The following is a 20,659-nucleotide window of genomic DNA, read 5'->3' as shown; positions in this document are numbered from 1 at the left end:
GTATTTCATCCGCTCCGTGGGTCACTTTTCAGGCATTCACAGCATTAGTGTTTCTCAGCGTTTAGTCCACAATCTACATTAGGATTACCTGGGCTGCCCAATATAAATTTAGACTCTGAAGACCCACACCAGCCCCATCAAATGAAAGTCTTGGAGATTGGGTCATGACAATCTGTATTTTTAATAGGGACCTCAGGTACTTCCGCTACCCAAGTTGGAGAACCATAAAGTATTATTCCAGGGAACAGTTAGTTATAGGGCTTGGAGAGGGATGGATTGTTCAGTGATCAATTATGGAAAACCTCTTAGAGGATGTGACATACCATATTCTCAATCATGTAATTGCACAGATTGGAAGTGCACATCATCACACTCAGCAGATCTCTGTGTATAGAATTCTTCAACTAGGAACTTGAACTATCATGAATTATCCTGCCCCGTGTGTTTGGAATTGTGTGAAGATTTTCTTGATGCATGGTTTTAACTAATAATGCTATAGTCAACGTTAAAAAACTACATAAAGATATATATTTTAGTCTCTCTTCATTGAGAACCAGAATTGTTTCTCATTTGTAAGTTAAAACAGGTCATGATACTCTCTGTGACAGTGTACTGATTCCTATTACAAAACCGCTGAAATTCTAGAGGGTGGAGATCAGGGATGTTTCTGAACATCCTACAGTGCACAGCAGCCTCTCCCCACAAACAAGAATTATCTGGCCCCAAATGTCTGGAGTGCCAAGACTGATCATTTCTCAAACAGTCACTGATCAAAAGGGCTTATAATCTAGAAAGGTAAAACTGATTTGCCAGTATCATCTGTGATCTCCACCCTCTAGATACCAGCAGCACCCTTCTCCCCAGCCCAGCCTCCCACTAATTTATGGCGACCAAAAATGTCTCTAGATATCGCCCGTTGTCTCCTGGAGGGCAAAATCTCTCAGTTGAGAACGGCTGCCATATTTTATATCTTTTTCATGTTAGACACATAGTGACACTCGGTAAATGCTAAAAATAGTATTTTGAGCTGAGGACTTCACATTAAGGCTGGCCCCTCCCTTCTCCCCACCCCCCTCCCAGCCCACTGTATAGATGAAGTAGTAGCAGGTAGTTAACAGTGAAATGACTGAGTGGTTTCAGACACCAAAATTAGAGGCAGAATTAGGACCAGATTCCAAGATCATCATGTTTCACATCCAAGCCTGTCTCCACTATCAAGTTGTTATCATTTCAAGGAGAAGACAGAAAGGAAATAAGGGGCTGTATGTTTAACCCCATTTTACGAGCATTTAAAATGATACAATTCCAGAGAAGTTATTCATGTTATAGATGGGTTTGTGAAAGAATTGATCTCAGGTGTCTGCTATGAAAAAGAACAAAATGTTAAAACTTCAGTCATAGCCCTGCTACCGATTCAATGCCTGCACTCAAACAAGTTACCACATCTTCCCAAGTATTAGTTTATCTGAAGAGTGACATTAGCACCCTTCCCTTCCCCTGCTCACAAAATTGTCTCAAGGCGTAGTTGAAGGTATACTAAAATCAGTTATAAGGTATTTTACATTGAAAGTTCTTCTTATTGTTCTATATGTTGATGTGTCAGCAGCTACCTAACAGATCAGGATCAAAAATAGAAAGGAAATGGACTTAACATTTGAAGATCTCTGTGTGCCAGGCTCCCTCTTAGATTCTTGTCCACATGCTTTCTCATTTTAAAATCCCATCCACAAGGCCAGCCAGATGAGTGCTGTCCTCAGAAGGGAAAGAGTTGCCAGATGATAAATGTGAAGTTGGAATCCTAACCTACATCATTTTACGTCTATAACCCATGCTTTGTTTGTGTTTCCTCTAGGGAGATGTGGTTTTAGGAGTCACTGTCAAGTCAAAATGATATCAGAAGTGAAGTTTAATGCTCAGAGTCTAGGTACTAAAGAGTGGGTGGTATACATCTGTCTCCACCTGATGCATTTGCTGACTGAGGCCAAGGAAATTAAGTGGTGGGACTTAAATGTGGAGCCGGCATTTTTGTTCTGAAAACTGTTTTGAGAACCACCACTGGATTTTCTCAATGATTGCATATCTTCTTCATTGGTCTGTTTAAAAATAAACCTTACAATAAATTAAATTATTAGGGGCATATACACCTCTCTCCCAGTCAATTATATTTGTCTTAGTTGAAAGTAATAAGGGCTGACCTTCCCCCACCTCCTTGATTTGGGAAGGGGTCATTAAGGACGTATTTTATCGCATAATCCCCCCCCCCCATATCATTTTTATATTTTTTACTCAGAAGTCAGTCTCAATTCCTGTAGTCTCCAATTAGAATAGACTTGGCAGAATTAAATCCTGCAGTAGACATGGGCACAAAGCAGGTATGTAATTGGTTTAAGTTCATCTGGCTTTTCAGAGGCAAGACCTCTATCTTCAGAACCTGAGTTATTTATGTTAGCCTCTGCTGTCTGTGTTGCTTCCAGTAAAAACTTCATCACTGCCCTGACCCCGACCCTGTCCATCAAAACCAGTTCATCACTGTCCTGACCCTTTCAGTCACCTTTGTTCGTGTTCAAGAGAGAAACTCTATTAATGACAAAGGAAGGCCGAGAGATTTTGACTATTATTTTGCCACAGGTTCACCCTGTCATTATTCTTGTGTATTGGGCAGTACCTAGAAACCAGAGATGGATGATTACTAGAGTGATGGGTAAACCAGAACCCACATGTAATAGTGTAGTGTCCTTCTACCCAGCCACGATGAGATATCCTAGAAATTACTAAAATTAACAATGGGGAAGATCATATGAATACATACATTATATTTTACATAAACTGGTATGGTTGTGTAAATATATTGTATCTTGTCTACGGAGACTGCTTTCTTTCTTTCCTGTCCTGATTGCCTTGATTCTGTAAAGGAGGTTAGTATTAATTTGCAGTACTGATTGCCATATCTCTTCAAGTCCTAATTCTGTATTTGATTGTTCTCCTTTCTTCTTTCTCTCAAAAAGATGCCGTTGTAGCAACTGTATCTCATTTTAATTAACATGAGGACTTCAGAATAATCTTTGAAAGTGACTAGAATTATTCTAGGTTATTACAGTAGCAGAAACTTCTAAAACAAGTAGATAAAGTTGCTTTTAGATCATTTATACAGTGCAGATTCTTTAAGTAATTTTGCAAATAAAATTTATCTTTTAAAAATTAAAATATAACGCAGTTATTTTAAGATTTAGAAAAGGAAAGCATGGTTTTGCTTGTTTTTGTTTTTTATTTATTTTTATTTTTTGCAAGGAGCCAATGAGACCTAGAAAAAAGTATTTGTCCTGGAAAATGAAATCAGATGATAAGTGAGACTTTATTTACATATATTTTTTTAACAGGAATATCTTTTAAAATAAGTATTCTTTTAACGATTCTTTTGGCATTTATTCCTTAATTTGTCATAGTGTTTTGTGCTGGCCATAATTTGGATTATTAAGTAATTGTTTTGTACGAGAATGTCATGTTTTTTCTTTTTTGTGTGTGAATTTATATCCTTTTTAAAGACTTAAAAACATAGCTATAAGGGTTTGTATAAATCTATATTTTTAAATAAAAGGCTCATTTACTACCTAGTTTCTCATTTAAAAAAAATTTAGAATTATTTATTCTTTTTCTCATCAAGGCATTGCTTCAGAGTTTGGAGTTCGAGGTTATCCAACAATTAAGCTGTAAGTTGAGTGTTGTATGTTTATATGTGTATTTTTATTAGTTCACTCTGCTTACGTTTTATTACATTAATTTCTAGTAGCTTCCCTGGAGGATTGAAGACGGGTTCAGCAGTTTTTTCTAGGTGCAGTACGTGATCAAAGGGACTGCATCTTTCGGCTTTTCTGTGTATTGAAGTAAATGTGGTGTTTTCGGCTAGTTCGTTGAATGCGCTCTGAGCGCTTCCTGTGGGACAGGCATCCTGCAGGACCAGATGACCAGCTGTCGATTATGAAAAAGGGCTTTTACCCTTGAGGAGCTCAAGAGTGTATTCTGCTGTATCATGTGAATCCCATCTCCTAACAAATTTTACTTTTCTATAATTAAAATAGATTTATTTCAGTAGAGATGAAAGAAACCAAGAGCATCAAATTGATGGACTTAATTCTAACCTGAAAGTGTTGATAAAGTATAATATAAAGTGTATGTATATAAGTTGGGAGAAATGGTGTGCTAATTAATTCTAAAGGATTTATTTGATAATCATAATTTTACTGAATTTTCTCTTGAGTTTCTTCCTTATTTTGGTAGTGTGCGAGTTAAGGGATGATTTTGAAATTTATTTTTATAGCAATGTAAGTTTTCAGTATTTTAAAATCTCAAATTTCCAAATTTGGCTAATTTTAATTTTTTATTTCTGGGGTTTTATATTGACTTCCCTCCTTCCCCTACTTTCAAAAAAGCATTTGCTAAGCCTCTTTTACTTGTGTCAAGTAAATTATCCTTTCTGTTCTTTTTGTTTACTTCTAGGTATTCTCTTGTGCTTTCACATTTTTTTTTTTTTTTTTTAAATCACAGTTGGACACATAATTCGTTGACAGGCTTTTGGAAAATTATCATAATTTTCTAGAATAGGTGTTTTATGCATTGTTTTACTCTGTAATCTTAGAGCCTCTGTCAAGTTACTATGATGTTGTGTTGCTTAAAATTTGTTCTCCCTCTACCAAAATACTGTTAATTCCCTGTCATTTTTTTTTTTAACTAGAGAAGATAGAATTGTACTACTTTGACAAGCTCTTGACCATGAACGTGTAGATTATGCACTTTACAGAAGGCATAGGTACAATGCAAGTATCAAATACAGAGTAAATTGTTTTCATGTAATTTTAATAAAATGCAGCCTTTTTCTTTGTATTTTGAGTTGTTGGTCCCCTGAAGCCAGTTGCCCACTGTATTGTACATGGTTATGCCGCTTCTAAAAAAACTCTGCATTTATTATTTTATATTCTGTAATTTTATGAGACAGTAGTGATTAGCATTACGTACTAAAAGAGTTGAAATAATCTCAGCTTTTATCTTTTTTTTTCTTTTTAAGATTAAAGGGGGACTTGGCATATAATTATAGAGGACCACGAACTAAAGATGATATTATTGAGTTTGCTCACAGAGTATCTGGGTAAGTTTTTATTAGGAAAGGCCTTTACTATAGGATACTAATATTTTTAAATTAAATGTGTTTTAATAGACCATATTGAATGCACATTTTTTAGGGGCTTAACCTAAGTAGAATCTGTTCACGTATGACAGAAGGTAGGGTTATGCAGCGTATGGAGAGATACTTCAAAGAAACAAAAAGAACTGTGATATGTATTAGGTACTTGTTAACCTCACATTTAAATTCATTTCATATGTAGAAAAAAGATTTTCCCCAGTAGATTTTTAAAAAAAAAATTTTTTTAATGTTTACTTATTTTTGATACAGAGAGACACAGAGCGTGAGCAGGGGAAGGGCAGAGAGAGAGGGAGACATAGAATCTGAAACACGCTCCAGGCTCTGAGCTGTCAGCACAGAGCCCAAAACGAGGCTCGAACCCATGAACTGTGAGATCATGACCTGAGCCGAAGTCAGACACTTAACCGACTGAGCCACCCAGGCTCCCCACCCCAGTGGATTTTTTGAAGCATTTTCAAAATTTGATTACTTCTAACAACTTTGTGAATTGTAATTTTTATTTTACTATAAATTTGCTCTTGTACTGCCTCATTTATATCAACTTATTTTTCTTGTTACCTAATGTTGGAGTTTTTGAAAGAAACCCCACGGTATTATTCTTCTGATAGACTTGGGTTTAATCCCTGGCCTGTGATACTGGAAAATTCTTTTTAGATACAGCTAATTAAAATACTTTCCCTGATCTGTTACATGCTGCTTTCTGCCAACTGTGAGGTATTATTGCACATTTTGCTTAGAATGTGGCATAATTAGAACCCAGATGTCTATTTGAGTTATAGATCTCTGAGGTTTTACTGAGAAGGAAACAGACTTTCTTTCATAAGCATCCTGTTGGTGTGAATATGGTGATTCTTTTTTTTTTTTTTTTAATCCACACCTACCTTGCTGAGGTATAAAGAAAGTTGGTGCTTATAATTATTCAATGCGGGTGTGTGGAACTCCTTAAGGAGAACATTCATCAAAGTAGGTTAGCCTATATTAACTTCGAAAGTATAGGCACTTTCTTGTGAGTTTGACAGGATATATTATATTGATACCTTTAAAGAGCTTTAAAGTAAATTGAGATATGGGGGGGATTTGTCGAGTGCATGACACTGCCGGGCTTAAAGTATTTGAGAAAAGACACAGAATGATCTTTATTCAAGTCTGCAAAACTTATTGATATAATTTTCACTGTATTTTCTCATTGATTGCATATCTCATTTTCTTTATAAATGCTTTCTGAATAAATTTTAAGATACCTTTTACATTATAGTAGGGCATTGGTGTGGGATGTACTTTATTCCCTGTGGTTAGATTCGTCTTTATGTTTTGGCGATTTTTAACGAGTTTCACTTTAAGCTTAAGATGGTCTTCTGATGTAACCAGGGGTGACTCTGTTGCACAGAAATTTCGTGGCTCAGTTCTGGACTTGCATCACTTGCCGGTTAATTACTCAAGTACGAAAATAGAGGCGAGCAGTGAGTGTGGTGCGGTGCATCTGAGGAATTGTGCATTTTGAAAATATGTTTGCCTTTGCAAACGCTATGTTATTCTTTTTTGCAGATTTAGTGCAGGATAAATCTGATAATGCAGACCACATTTTTAAGAAGACTGGCTCTTTTTTAGTTTTTTTAATAACACTTTGTAAGTGATATGTTTGATAATAACCTTTGACATAAGCTATCTAGTATTTAAATGGATTTAAATCTTCACATAGTATTTCTAGTTTCCTGAGGTAACACATTCACAGTGTGTTAGCGTGAATGATCTCATGAAAGAGAAAAAAAGTAATTCTCACGTGGATCGTTTTATTTTTAGCTGAGGACTCTCGATGGATTACAGTTCTGTTCTTGCCTACCAAAATATTGGTTAAGATGGTACTCTCTAAAGGGATATACTTTAAACTTACTTTTTTTTTTTTTAAGTTATTTTTTAAATTGATGGATTAACTTGTGGGTACTGTGTTTTTATTATGTGGGTACAAATAGTGGTCATGGCTATAGTTTTATTAGGCTTATGTGGATTGGGTGATTATTTAAAATGCAGTTAACACAACATTAAAACTTCATAACTTTAGACCTATATTGTGTACTATTTTTAGTTAAAACACAAGTTAGTTTTTTGTTTTGCTTTCAAACAGGGCTCTAATTCGGCCACTTCCAAGTCAGCAGATGTTTGAACATGTGCAAAAGAGACATCGTGTGTTTTTTGTTTATATAGGCGGAGAATCGCCTTTGAAGGTATCAAATGGTTTTATTTTTTAAAGTCACAAGTAACGGGTGTATTGTAATTGAATTTTCCGTATAGCCAAAACTTCATCCAGAACTCAAAATTACTTCACTCTTATTGGTAATAAGAGGTCAGTGTGAGTATTTTTCTAATGAAAACACTTTCTTACATGCCCTCTATTGTGTTTGCTTCATGAAACAGAAATGAATTCAAAGGTGTTGCTTGCCTTAGTATTTCTTCTCTCGTTGACCTGGTTACTCAAATTTAGTGTTACTTTTTAGCATTTTTGGCTCCTTGAGACTGCAGAATGGCAATTTAAGTGTAAACTTCTTAAATCATTTTATATATGTATAAACACACGTCTTTTCCTGTAACTATCAAATTAATAAATAGGAATTGAGTTTATCTTACACTTAACTTTGTTTAGAGGAGTATAAAAGCACTGAGTAACAGTGGTCTCTTTGCTTTAGAAACCATTTACTTCATGTGCTACTCAATATTCCATCATCTCCTCACATAAACACACTGAGGCGTCCAATTGTGACGAGACTGCCTGGGATGATACCGCTGTTCGGAATGTTTAGTGAGGAATGAATTTGGATCCTTGTATTTAAAAGTCACCTCTTTTCTATTTGTATCTTCACAGGAGAAATACATAGATGCTGCTTCAGAATTAATTGTATATACATACTTCTTTTCTGCCTCAGAAGACGTGGTTCCTGAGGTAATATTTAAAATTGGATTTTAATGATTTAATTTCATTTTTTAAATTATTACTTGATTTATCAAATTTACTTACTGTCATATGTATAGAAACAGTAAACATTAACTCTTTGCTACTGGTACCGGATTGCTTATTATTAAGTAAATACCACTAGATTCGTAGCATTTAGGGACTGTGTTTATTAGGTCCGTGCTTGTTCTCTTCTTTAAAATAATAGCAGTAGTAAGAAGTGATAACTCAAACACTTCAGCTGGCTCATAAGCAGTGGAGTGATGTGTTTTTATATATTAATTCACAACTGCTTACCTAATCATGTGCTGTGACACTCTGTTAAATTCTTGACAAGCAAGATCCTCAGGACCCTGATAGGGTGGAGCTTCCGTGCTCATGGAAAGAGGAAGTGTGCTAAATTTTACTGTTGCTGGTTACATCTTTGGGGTCGTGTTCAGTAAACAAATATATAAACACAGTATACCTAGTATGAAAAAAGTAAAGGAGCATTGTGATAGTAGAAACATGAGGGTGGGGTGGCTGTTCTAGATTGGTTGCTCAAGAAATGTCCGAGAAGAAAATATTTGAGCTGGGACTTACATGATGTGAAGGAGCCCTGCAAAGATCTGTGGCCCGAGTAAACTAGAAAAAGAGAACAGATATTCCAGATGCCCAACATGAGAACACTCTTGGGCGTATTTGGGAAGCAGGTGCAGGGCCAGTGTGGCTATAACACAGCGAGAAAGGAGATAGGCAGAGAGGCCAGGGGAGGCCTTGCAGGTCATGGCCATGCATGTGATGGGCTGAAGTTAGTGAAGGACTGGGTCTCATGTTCATCTTAAGGACTTTCCTCTGCTAAGAGCAGAATGAATTGGACGGAGATGAGAGTAGACCCACAGAGAGCAGTTGAACTCGTGGAGTAATCTGGCAAGTTCGGGCTTGGAGGTTTGCAAAGGAACGGGGAGAGGGGACAATGTTGGGTTTGGGAAATGAAATTGTTCAAGCTTGTTGACCTGGAGGAAAGGGGAAGAATCAAGGATAACTGCTAGAAGTTTGTTTGTTTGTTTGTTTGTTTTAATTTTATTTTTTATTTTTTAAAATTTACATCCAAATTAGCATATAGTGCAACAGTGATTTCAGGAGTAGATTCCTTAGTGCCCCTTCCTCATTTAGCCCGTCCCCCCCCCCCACACCTCCTCCTGTAATCCTCTGTTCTCCATATTTATGAGTCTCTTCTGTTTTGTCCCTCTCCCTGTTTTTATATTATTTTCGTTTCCCTTCCCTTATGTTCATCTGTTTTGTCTCTTAAAGTCATATGAGAGAAGTCATATGATTTTTGTCTTTCTCTGACTAATTTCACTTAGCATAATACTCTCCGGTTCTATCCACGTAGTTGCAAATGGCAAGATTTCATTCTTTTTGATTGCCGAGCAATACTCCATTGTATATGTATACCACATTTTTTTTATCCATTCATCCATCTATGGACATTTGGGCTCTTTCCATACTTTGGCTATTGTTGAAAGTGCTGCTATGAACATGGGGGTGCATGTGCCCCTCTGAAACAGCACACCTGTATCCCGTGGATAAATGCCTATTAGTGCAGTTGCTGGGTCATAGGTCTATTTTTAATTTTTGAGGAACCTCCATACTGTTTTCCAGAGTGGCTGCACCAGCTTGCATTCCCACCAACAATGCAAAAGAGATCCTCTTTCTCCATATCCTCACCAACATCTGTTGTTGCCTGAGTTGTTAATGTTAGCCATTCTGACAGGTGTAAGGTGGTATCTCACTGTGGTTTTGATTTGTGTTTCCCTGATGATGAGTGATGCTGAGCATTTTTTCATGTGTTGGTTGGCCATCTGGACATCTTCTTTGGAGAAGTGTCTGTTCATGTCTTTTGCCCATTTCTTCACTGGCTTATTTGTTTTTTGGGTGTTGAGTTTGATAAGTAGGTGTTTGGTTTTAAAAACTGGGTAGGTGATAGTGTGATCCATGAGCTTGAGAATATGGCAAAAGGAACACATTTGGGAATGGGCGAGTGATCAACTTATTAGACATCCAAGTACAAGCATCAGATTCACAGTTGGATATAGGGTTCTGGAGTTAAGGCTGTGTAAAAAACTTTGTAGACATGGGATACAAATTTTTAAGGAAATGAGTGGGCCCAGGACCTAAAGACTACAAAAGAAAATACGAAGAAAATAGCCAGTGAGTAAGAAAACAAGATGAGTGGAAAACCAAGATTTAAAAAAAAAAAAAAAGTTTAAAAATGAGAGGTCCAGGGGCACCTAGGTAGCTCAGTTGGTTAATAAGCATCCAGCTCTTGATTTCAGCTCAGGCCATGATCTCATGGTTTGTGAGCTCGAGCCCCACATTAGGCTCTGAGCTGACAGTGCGGAGCCTGCTTAGGATTCTCTCTCTCCTTCTCTCTCTCAAAACAAATAAACATTAAAAAAAAATTTTTTTTTAAAAAAGGATCCATTGTGCAAGGTGCTTGCAAAGTGGTCAAGATGAGGAAAGTACAGTTAACTGTGATTTTTGGCCACACATGGAGGTTGTTGGTGGTTTTATGAGGACAGGTGCCTCACTGGAGTCATTTGACAGAATGCAGGTAAGAAATTGTAGGTTACAAGTGTAGACTTCTCTTTAGAAAGGTTTTGCTGAGAAGGGACCTGAGAAATTTGGCAGGAGCTGACAAGAAACATGAAATCAAGGGAAGCTTTTTCTTTTTAATCAGTATAAGTTACAAAAAGTCAAAAGTTTTTTTTTTTTCCCCACAAAGGTAAGTCATAATATACGTTTGATTAATTTTTGTTTATTATTTTCTAATATCTAGATACTATTGATTTAAGAAGATTACTGAGTTACCTAGAGTATGGTCTAGTGCTTCCTGCAATATGTACATAAACGTTTCAGCTCCTTGGGGGAGCCTCAGACAATTTCTGGTCAGTTTAAACTCATTCTAGGTTTATTTACTTAGTTTGGTCTAAGAAGTTATTTTGTAGTATTTTGCTTATGCATTTATTTTTGATGGGGAGGAGAAGATAGGGTGAATGAAGAGCCATACTTGCCATTAGATTCTCAAATAGATGCCCCACAGGGTTATGAACTTCTTTGGACTGTCTCAATGTGCTAGAAAGGCCTAGGATGGACTGGAACTGGAACTTTTAGTCCATTCTCCTCTCCAAAGTCCAGGGAACCACATTTTAGTGTTAGAGATGAGGATGTATGCTGCACCTTCACCTCCGAAGCTCTCCAAGCAGTTTCTTTGGAGTACAGCAGAGAGCGTGCTGGCTTCATCCCCTGACACCGTCTGATGCCACCCCGGTCCTTGTGCAGTGACAGGTGTCTGAGATCAAAATTCTAGCACCTACAGCTTCTGGGTGAGCACAGATGGTGTCTGCTACCTGGACAGACTGTTGGTTATCATGTGCTGTATTTACTTTTACTTTATATATATATATTAAGTTTTGAGAGACAGAGCACTAGTCAGGGAGGGATAGAGAGACAGGGAGACACAGAATCCGAAGCAGGCTCCGGGCTCTGAGCTGTCAGCACAGAGCCCAACACAGGGCTCGAACTCACAAACCGTGAGATCATGACCTGAGCCGAAGTCAGACGCTTAACGGACTGAGCCAGCCAGGCACCCCTCATGTGCTGTATTTATTATTATTAGCCTTTCAACTAGTTTTCTTCAAACATCCCTTCATTATTCCTGCAAATAGCAATATTTGTCATCTCTTTTTTAGTTCTGTGTATGTGGTTGCAAAAGTCTGCTGGGGGGAGTCTGTTATTTCACAATCATATGAGGATTTTTATTCCCATAGAGAATTCTCAAGTAAGGACAAAGCCCTTGATTTTATGCCCCTCCCCCTACCCCCCCCCATTTTGAATTTTATATTTGGTCATGAAAAGCTTCCTTAGATTTACAGCTACTTTTTCAGCTAGTATTTTTGAAAGCCTTAGTAAGTGTAAGAAAGGATATACAGATGAAGACAATTTCTAATTTCAGGATACTTAAAGGTAAATGGAGAAAAATGGCCTATAGACATATAACTGTGATATCAGGTAGTTTAAGGAACACAAAGAAAGAGGACGAGGGGTTCAGAATCTATGGAAATCAAAGGCTGCAAGGTTCCACGTATGTAGTAATGTTAACAGTACGGCCACCTCAGGGGCATCCTTGAAAGAGAGGGATGCCGAATGTTAAAAAATACTTTCGAAGCACCTTTGTAGATGAGTTGCCAAGAGCAGGCGAATAGAGTTACTTGATGATAGAGCCTTACCTGCAAGCTTTTCTGCTGCCTTTAAAATAGTTATTTTTTCACTCATATCTGGATCTTGAGAAACTGAACAGAAGACCATGGGGGAAGGGAAAGGGAAAAACTAGATACAAACAGAGAGGGAGGGGGGCAAACCATAAGAGACTATTAAATACAGAAAACAAACTCTAAGGATGGATGAGGGGGGTGAGGGAGAGGGAAAATGGGTGATGGGCATCGAGCAGGGCACTTATGGGATGAGCACTGGGTGTTGCATGTAAACCAATTAGACAATAAATCATATTCATAAAAAAATAAAATAGTTATTTTCATGGTGTTGTACCATTTTTTAGCAGTCATGTAAACAGCTCATTCTATATTACTGAGGTATGCCTTCCCCCCTTTTTGATATTTCCAGAACAGCCATCTTTATTTTTATTTTATTGTTACTGTTATTTTTATTTTATTAGTTATCAGTTGATTGTTTGTTGTTACTTTTCATTACTACCACATCATGGAATAATTCTGTGTGGCTTACCCAAATTATATCTGTTCTGCATGGATACTGATTTCTCTACTATATAATACTAGTACTATTTTGAAATAAATACAGCATGCCTTCTGAAAGAATTTCTTATTATTAATTGCCATTATAGGTTCCCATTTATAAAGCCAATTTACAGTTTAAACCTGCTCTCACATTTGTTAGCGGACTTAATTTTCCTAACTCTGTGGTGAGGTAGGGACTCAGTGTCCTTGATTTGCAGAGGAGAAAGCCCGACTCCCCAGGACACAAGTGGCCTCAGTGTCACACAGTCGAGGAATGGCAGGGAGGGACTTGAGTCCACCAGTGCCGATCGTTACCTCAGCCACTGCTCTTCCCTACCTCAGAGTGGGTCTCCTGTACTTCCTGTGGTGTCTTTACCTCTGTTGTCAGCTCTAAGAATATTCCATGGCTCTCACAGCAAACAGGGCACTGTACCTGGAGATGTATAGAGATGCCAAACCCATCCTTGGATAAGCTTGGGATTGGCTGCTTTTTAACCGCTTGCAACAATTTTATTATTGCTGTGTTTTTTTTTTCTGATTTCTTTTGATACTTTTGAAATTGTAGCTACCGATTAAACACCTTTAGAATGATAAAAGTTGTTTGCGTGTCTTATTTTTGCAGTATGTGATACTGAAGGAGATGCCTGCTGTACTTGTTTTCAAAGATGAAACTTACTTTGTTTACGATGGTAAGTTCCGAAGTTTTAACTGATGTAAAACATTTTGAAATTAAAATGCTGTGTCTATTATAGGACTTAGGTGTTGATCAAAGAATTGGCAGATTCGACGATTCCTCTGTCTCCCGTTAGTTGAGTGACTGACAGGTTCTTCTTGCCCTTCGACTTTCGTTTTTCCATCTAATGTGCTTTCTGGGTCTTGCCTACAATGAATTTCTTTTCTTTTTCTTTTTTTTTTTTTTTTCGTCTGGTCATTTGTCTTTTGAGCAATTTCTGTGCGTTATTTTAAAGCATTCAAAATTATTTATATAGGAAAAAAAAAGATCTAACATTGCAGACTCACAAAAAGATGAATAACTAAAACCCCTTCGATAGTGGTGAAGTCCCTGTAGGGTATGTTCTGCCCTCGCTCCCATCTCTCCCTTCCTGACGGAGTAACCACCCACCTACTGTTCAACATTTCTTCAGTGAAGTAAGTACTTAGTCTATTTTTAAAATACTTGTGTTATACCAAACGTACATCATAATAAAGAGAATGCTGGAGTAATAAAAAATACATCCCCATCACCCAGGCTGGGCAATTACCATGATCTTACCACATTTGCTTCAACACTTTTTTTCTTTGTTGGAAGTATTTTAAAGCAAATCCCAGAGGCTTTTCGTCACCCTGTGCCTTGTTATGCATCTTTTTAGAAATGTTATTTTTCCTTTATGTATAATTACGTGCTGTTGTAACACTTAATAAAATCTGCAGCAGTTCCTTGGCATTATCCAATACCTACCCCCACAATCTCAGAACTGTGCAGCGAGGTTCCTCGGGCCAGTGGAGCAAACTCACAGGGGCTCCGGGAGATCGTTTAGATCTCAAGGGAAACAGTGAAACTCAACATCTGTTGGATCCCACACAGCCCCTGAGAAGCAAAAGTAAATGCAAAGTCATGCTTGTAGCAGTCTCAGTGACCTTCTACATTGGTCTCATAAAGTAGAAGCTTCAGTTCTTTTGTGTGTGTGTGTGTGTGTTTCCAGATTTACTGAGAGAATTAACATATAATATCGTGTATGTTTAAAGGCATACGATACGTTTTTTAACATTTTATTTAAACCCAAGTTAGCGAACAGTGTAATGTGATTGATTCCTCACTGACTTACACCACCTAGCGCTCATCCTGGCAGACGTCCCCCCCCCCCCCCTCGCGCACCCTCCCTCCATCAACCCTCAGCTTGTTCTCTGGATTTAAGAGTCTCTCTATGGGGCGCCTGGGTGGCTCAGTTGGTTAAGCATCCGACTTCGGCTCAGGTCATGATCTCGCGGTCCGTGAGTTCGAGCCCCGCGTCAGGCTCTGTGCTGACAGCTCAGAGCCTGGAGCCTGCTTCGGATTCTGTGTCTCCCTCTCTCTCTGCCCCTCCCCCACTCATGCTCTGTCTCTCTCTGTCTCAAAAAAATAAATAAATAAAAACAGTAAAAAAAAAAAAAAGTCTCTTATGGTTTGTCTTCCTCTCTGTTCTTATCATTTTTCCTTCCCTTCTCTGTTTGTCTGTGTTATTTCTTCAATTCCACGTATGAGTGAAGTCATACGGTATTTGTCTTTCTCTGACTGACTTATTCCACTTAGCATAATACATTCTAGCTTCAGCCATGTCGTTGCAAATAGCAAGATTTCATTCTCTTTAATCTCTAATATTCCATTGTGTGTGTGTGTGTGTGTGTGTGTGTGTGTACACATACCACATCTTCTTTATCCATTCATCAGTCCAGTTGATGGACATTTCCACTCCAAGCTTCAGTTTCTTATTTCCACCAGCTACCTTTGAAATACTCAGTGCCTTTGTGTGACTTTTTGTTACTATGTTGGACAGTACAGATATGCAACATTTTAGTCGTTACAGAAATATTCTGGAGTCTTGTTATTTTAGAACAGAAAAGAAACTAGAACTACTTGAGAGCTGTAAGCTTTGTATTGCTTAAATAACTCAAATAAATAGAAGAATATCTAATAAAAAGAATATTCTGATTATTTCTCATGAAAGGAACATTTTATTATACTAATTGAAAACTAAGCATTTCTAAAATCTTGTATCTTCATTAATTTTAAGTAAATGTGACGGCTGAATTTTATTTTTTTTGCTATAGTATAACAACTCCCATTTATTTGTTATATTTTACACAGCAGATACTGTTATGTATTTGATATTCCATGTTATCGTCACCCCTCTGTGGGGATAGGTATTAAAGCAGGTAGATTAATATTCTGAGGTTATGAGAGAGATGACCGAAGAGCGTTAGGTAAGGCGATGGATGTATAACTCTTCGCAGGTTCATTCATTCATTTGTTCATTCACCGGATATGTGTTGATTGTCCGTATCAGACATTGGGCTTAAAAAGGAAGTTAGGAGGAACTTGCCCATATGAAAATATGAGGAGGAAAATAATTCACATCTACACTGATTCTATCCATTTGCTCTTTGATTACAACCCTCCTGTGTGATAAGCACTTAACATATATTGTCCTATTTGATAACAACCCTTTTGAGATCCTGGTATTCTTACTATTTTACAAATGAAAAGATAGGATTAATGTGTTTTTCCCCCAAGTCAAAGTAGTGTAATCAAGCATTAGTCTTCAGATCTCTTGTTCTAGTTCTGTTAAGAGTTTGTTAATGCTTCAGAGAGCCACTTTGTTTCTTTTTGGAAAAAGCCTGTTCATACCTGTTTAGATGTAAATCTGTCCTTGAATCACGACTAAGAGTGCCCATCCTCATGTCGCCGTGTTTCAGACATGGCCTCCCACGAGGGGACAGGAGGGATAGGTTAAGTATCTGTAGCTATTATAGAGGCCAGCGGTTTTTAATGTGCAGTAGGTTAGTATCGAGAACCTGCTGAAGCTTCAGAGGAAACCGTTTACTTTGAATGCTGCTTCTAGTATTTAATTGTTGCCAATAAATTTAGAAGCTTTGTGATAGGGGCTCAGGAGGATAGTTTCATTTCGTTTCTTTTCTTTCTTTTTTTTTCTTTCTTTTTTTCTTTTTTTTAACATTCATTTATTTTTAAGAGGCAGCGAGAGAGAGTGCAAGCATGGGAGGAGCAGAGAGAGAGGGAGACAGAGGCTCCTATGCAGGCTCCAGACTCTGATCTGTCAGCACAGAGCCTGACTCAGGGCTCGAACCCACAAACCATGAGATCATGACCTGAACTGAAGTCCAGTGCTTAACCCACTGAGCCACCCAGGTGCCCCAAGGATAGTTTGTCTGATGAGTTCCAGATTTATCACTCTGTATAATGTTTGAAACATTTACTTTTGACCTGGACTGGAGATTGTGGCCCAATAATCAACTCCTATTTTTATGTTTATTTTTCTAATTTGTAAATCCAAAGCCAAAAATACTTCCAGATTTGGATTATGCCACTTATTTGATAGGTTCGATAACTTGAAAATGTTTTGTTTAGTGATGCAAGTGATAGAAAAAGCACATCGTTCAAGAAATCATTAAAATCAGTCTTTAGCCAAACATTGGTAGGCTTTTACATCATCTTCTTTATCATGCAGTTAAAATCGTTCACAAGTACTTCAGAATTCTGTTTCTAATCAGGACACAATATTTCTCTTGAATATTATAAAAGCTTCCTTTCTGTTTAGTGGGGGAAGCAGTTGATGTTGGATAAAGGCCAAAATACTGTGGCTTCATATGTGTGCTGTGGTAGTTGTACATATGAGAAACGATTTTAAAGTGCAGTAGAAATGTCATAAAATAGAAAAGGGTAAAGAAACTGTAATAAAAAATTACCCATGCTGCCATCATTCAGGGACAACTCCCAGTCTAGGATAACCATTTGGTAGGAGTATATGCCTTCATTTTATCGTTCTGGTTTTTTCATACTTTATGTTTTATAGAGTTCCAGTGATGCTGTAATACTGTTTTACAACCTGCTTTACCACTTAATTTTCCATTTTTTAAAAGTCTGTAAATGGTCTTCCTCAGAATGTACCGTAATTATTTAAATTATTTTCTGTTGAGGGTATTTCACTTATTTCCTTTATTTCTATGTGTCTTTTGTTGTTTTTAATGATGCTGTGGTGAAGAATTGCTTTGTGCATTAGTCCTTTTGTACAGCTCATTGTTTGCCTAGAATAGACCCCTAAAATGAAATTTATGAGTTTAAGATTACGATTCTGTGTCGAGGCATTTTACGTATACTGTTAGATTAGAATGCTACAAGCATTTTAAAGTCATATTTGCATGTAACTTACTAGTTTTGTTGTATTTTTAAGAGTACGAGGATGGTGATCTGTCATCTTGGATCAACAGGGAGAGGTTTCAGAACTATCTTACCATGGATGGCTTCCTCTTGTATGAACTTGGAGACACAGGTAACAAGCGTATATACAATGCTCCATCAATCTGTACAGTTTTTCCTTTATTGGTTACTTAAACCTGACTTTGTAGGAAGGGAATTTTAAGCTCTGTTTCATAATTTCATTCCTTAAATAGACCTCAACGCCAGTTCCGCTTTATGAGAATATAGATTAATATTAACAAGGAACAAACATTTGTATGGGGATAAAGGTCAGTTAGAAAAGGTTTCCTAGTTAGAACTCATAGTGCCAGGGAAAACTGAACCTGGGTAATAAAGAAATGAGAAAAAATAACCAGGAACCTATATTAGGAGCCTGATTTTGTAGTGGGAGTCGGAATACAACTTATCACAACCTCTTAAAGCCTGCTTTTACTTGTGAGGAAAATACAGGCACCACATTAGCATGGTTTCTTAAAGTTGCATGATTGGAAATGACAAGCAAAGTAAATATAGATGCAAAACTGAAAGCGATCAGCAGCTGACTGTAGGGTCTCAGATAGATGAAAACTATTGTAAGAAGCTAACCATGTAAGTTGTAGGAGGAAGCGTTTTGTCAATTTATATTAAATTACAAATGAGAAATAAATTATGGATATTATTGCCACATTTGTTTTCATTTATAATTTCATTGATAAGTGGGATGGAAGTATAGTTGCAGATTTTTAAAAAACGGGAAAATGTTACTCAAGGTTCAGTTTGGTTTTTTTTATATGAGAAGCAGTGTGCATAGAGTTTCCTCTTGATGATTTCCTGCTTTTGAATCTGATTAAAAATGCAAATTAGAAATGTTCTAACAGGTTCTCATGTTATTTTCTGACTCTGAGGATATTTGTTCTGGCTCCTGAGCCTACTTTTTCACGTTCTGTGTCTGGTGACGTTTCTGTCTTTGCTTATCCTTACAGAGGGGGGGTGTGTGCTCGCTCAGTGTTGGAAGGTGGTGTGGACACGGTCAAAGAATGTGGTTTACTTCTGGATTCTCTCGCACCCTTGTGAAGGGAAGAGGGGGACAATATTGGAATACAGTAGTTTTGCTTTCGGTTCAGTAATCATAGGAGACATCGTGACCTCGAGGTGGTTGTAGCTTCTTCTCCCAGATTAATTCGGAAAGAAGTTGGCTATGGACTGTTCCTGTTTTATGTCCAACACAGTTGTCCTTGTTCGGTTGTGTTGCTGCGGCTCGGCCCCTGTTCCTTGTCCCACTGGCCACTTTGCACACGACCACAAGAGGTCCTGGCTCTTGTCCTGGTGGCGGCGGGTCCCTGTGTCTTCTGACCCCGCCTGAGTCTCCGTGTCCTCTTTCTCTGGTCTTCCTCACCCTCCTCTCCAGCCACACTGACTTCTCGGTTTCCTTCAAAGGCTGGAAACCTTGTACCAATGCACCTTCAATACCCAGAAACATGTAGTTAATTTATGCTCATCCATCAAACTCAGACCAGACATTGCTTCTTAAGAACATCTTTTACTGGTCCCCTCAAACTACCGAAGTTCGCTGTGTCATACCCTTTTGTAGCTTCGTGTTCCTTTCCTTTGGAACTCTTCTCGTTGTTAGCCATACGTCTGTTTGTGTATTGTAAATGATCTGTAAATGTTACTATTATTTTCCTTACCAGACTGTGCTCTCCACTGGTGCCGGGCTGTGTCTGTGTGGCCATCACTGCGTGGTTAAGTCCCTCAGCTAGTAAATGGTTGCGCCTCACTGCGGTTTCCCCCCCACCTAGAACAGGATAGACACGCTGGACCGCAGCGTCTGGTCTTGTGACTCCGGTCCCAGTGGTCTGCTTATGGCATCCTGCTGTCCACCAGAGGATGTTAGAGATGAAAGGGATCCATATTGTATTCAGGGTTAGGTAAATTGCAGTCCATTTTGTTTTGTGTGGCATTACTGGCAGGTAGTGACCCATGCGTGGTACTGAGCGGAATAGCGTGTAAAAATCATTCCCTTGTTACATGTCATTCTTCTAGAGCTACGTTAGTTGATGATAAATTTCTTTTATCAACTTATTTCTTAATGTCTTAGCTTTTGACAGAATACTTAGTCACTTTGTGAGTTGTGTGAAAACAACAACTTATGAGTATATAAGTTGTTAGTTGCTATTATTTACATTTGGGGGTTGGGAGGGAGCATCTGTCTCACTTGGAGTTGACTAGTGCACTGATTCAGTCTACTGTGCATAACATGGAGCATAATTGGAATTAAGTTCTAGAAGCTATTTACTAATTCCCGATTCATATCTACAATAAAAATTGAAAAATTTGTGTACCGAGGGTTTTGAATTGAGGTATATGTCGTTCTTAATTTCAGGAAAGCTTGTGGCGATTGCAGTTATTGATGAGAAAAATACATCAAATGAACACACCAGGTATATCAAATAGCATCTCATTCAAACTTTACGTGGCTTCAGATAAACTTGATATAGTGTCTTACTTTTCCTACACTGCTAGATAAGGCAGCAGATGTTGTAATTGAAAAGTCATAATATAGTTTTAAACCGCAGAGATGAAATATTCATGTGTTCCTTCACAGATTAAAGTCAATTATTCAGGAAGTTGCTAGAGATTACAGAGACCAGTTCCACAGGTAGGTGCTTGCATTCAGGAACATTCCTTTATCTTTGCTTAATTATGGTTTGTTATACAGTAAGGCAAAAAATAGTACTGTTTTGTACTTTCAAAGGTGAGTCAAGATACTG

The 20,659-nt window shown here is 37.8% G+C and overlaps 1 protein-coding gene across 2 annotated transcripts in view; it reads left to right on the top strand.

Moving 5' to 3' along the window:
* TMX3 (thioredoxin related transmembrane protein 3) overlaps positions 1–20,659 on the top strand; it is a 46,099-nt gene that overhangs the window by 13,078 nt on the left and 12,362 nt on the right. For both annotated transcript variants that reach the window (XM_043559067.1, XM_043559065.1), the window contains exons 5-12: positions 3,662–3,707; positions 5,060–5,140; positions 7,320–7,419; positions 8,055–8,132; positions 13,560–13,626; positions 17,884–17,982; positions 20,272–20,329; positions 20,494–20,547. In XM_043559067.1, coding sequence (XP_043415002.1) covers positions 3,662–3,707; positions 5,060–5,140; positions 7,320–7,419; positions 8,055–8,132; positions 13,560–13,626; positions 17,884–17,982; positions 20,272–20,329; positions 20,494–20,547 — 583 coding nt within the window. The remainder of the gene's footprint in view (positions 1–3,661; positions 3,708–5,059; positions 5,141–7,319; positions 7,420–8,054; positions 8,133–13,559; positions 13,627–17,883; positions 17,983–20,271; positions 20,330–20,493; positions 20,548–20,659) is intronic.

This window comes from Prionailurus bengalensis, chromosome D3, assembly GCF_016509475.1.
Source record: "Prionailurus bengalensis isolate Pbe53 chromosome D3, Fcat_Pben_1.1_paternal_pri, whole genome shotgun sequence".
Taxonomy (NCBI): Eukaryota; Metazoa; Chordata; class Mammalia; order Carnivora; family Felidae; genus Prionailurus; species Prionailurus bengalensis.
Note: the sequence above shows the minus strand (reverse complement) of the source record. Positions and strands in the feature narration are given on the sequence as shown.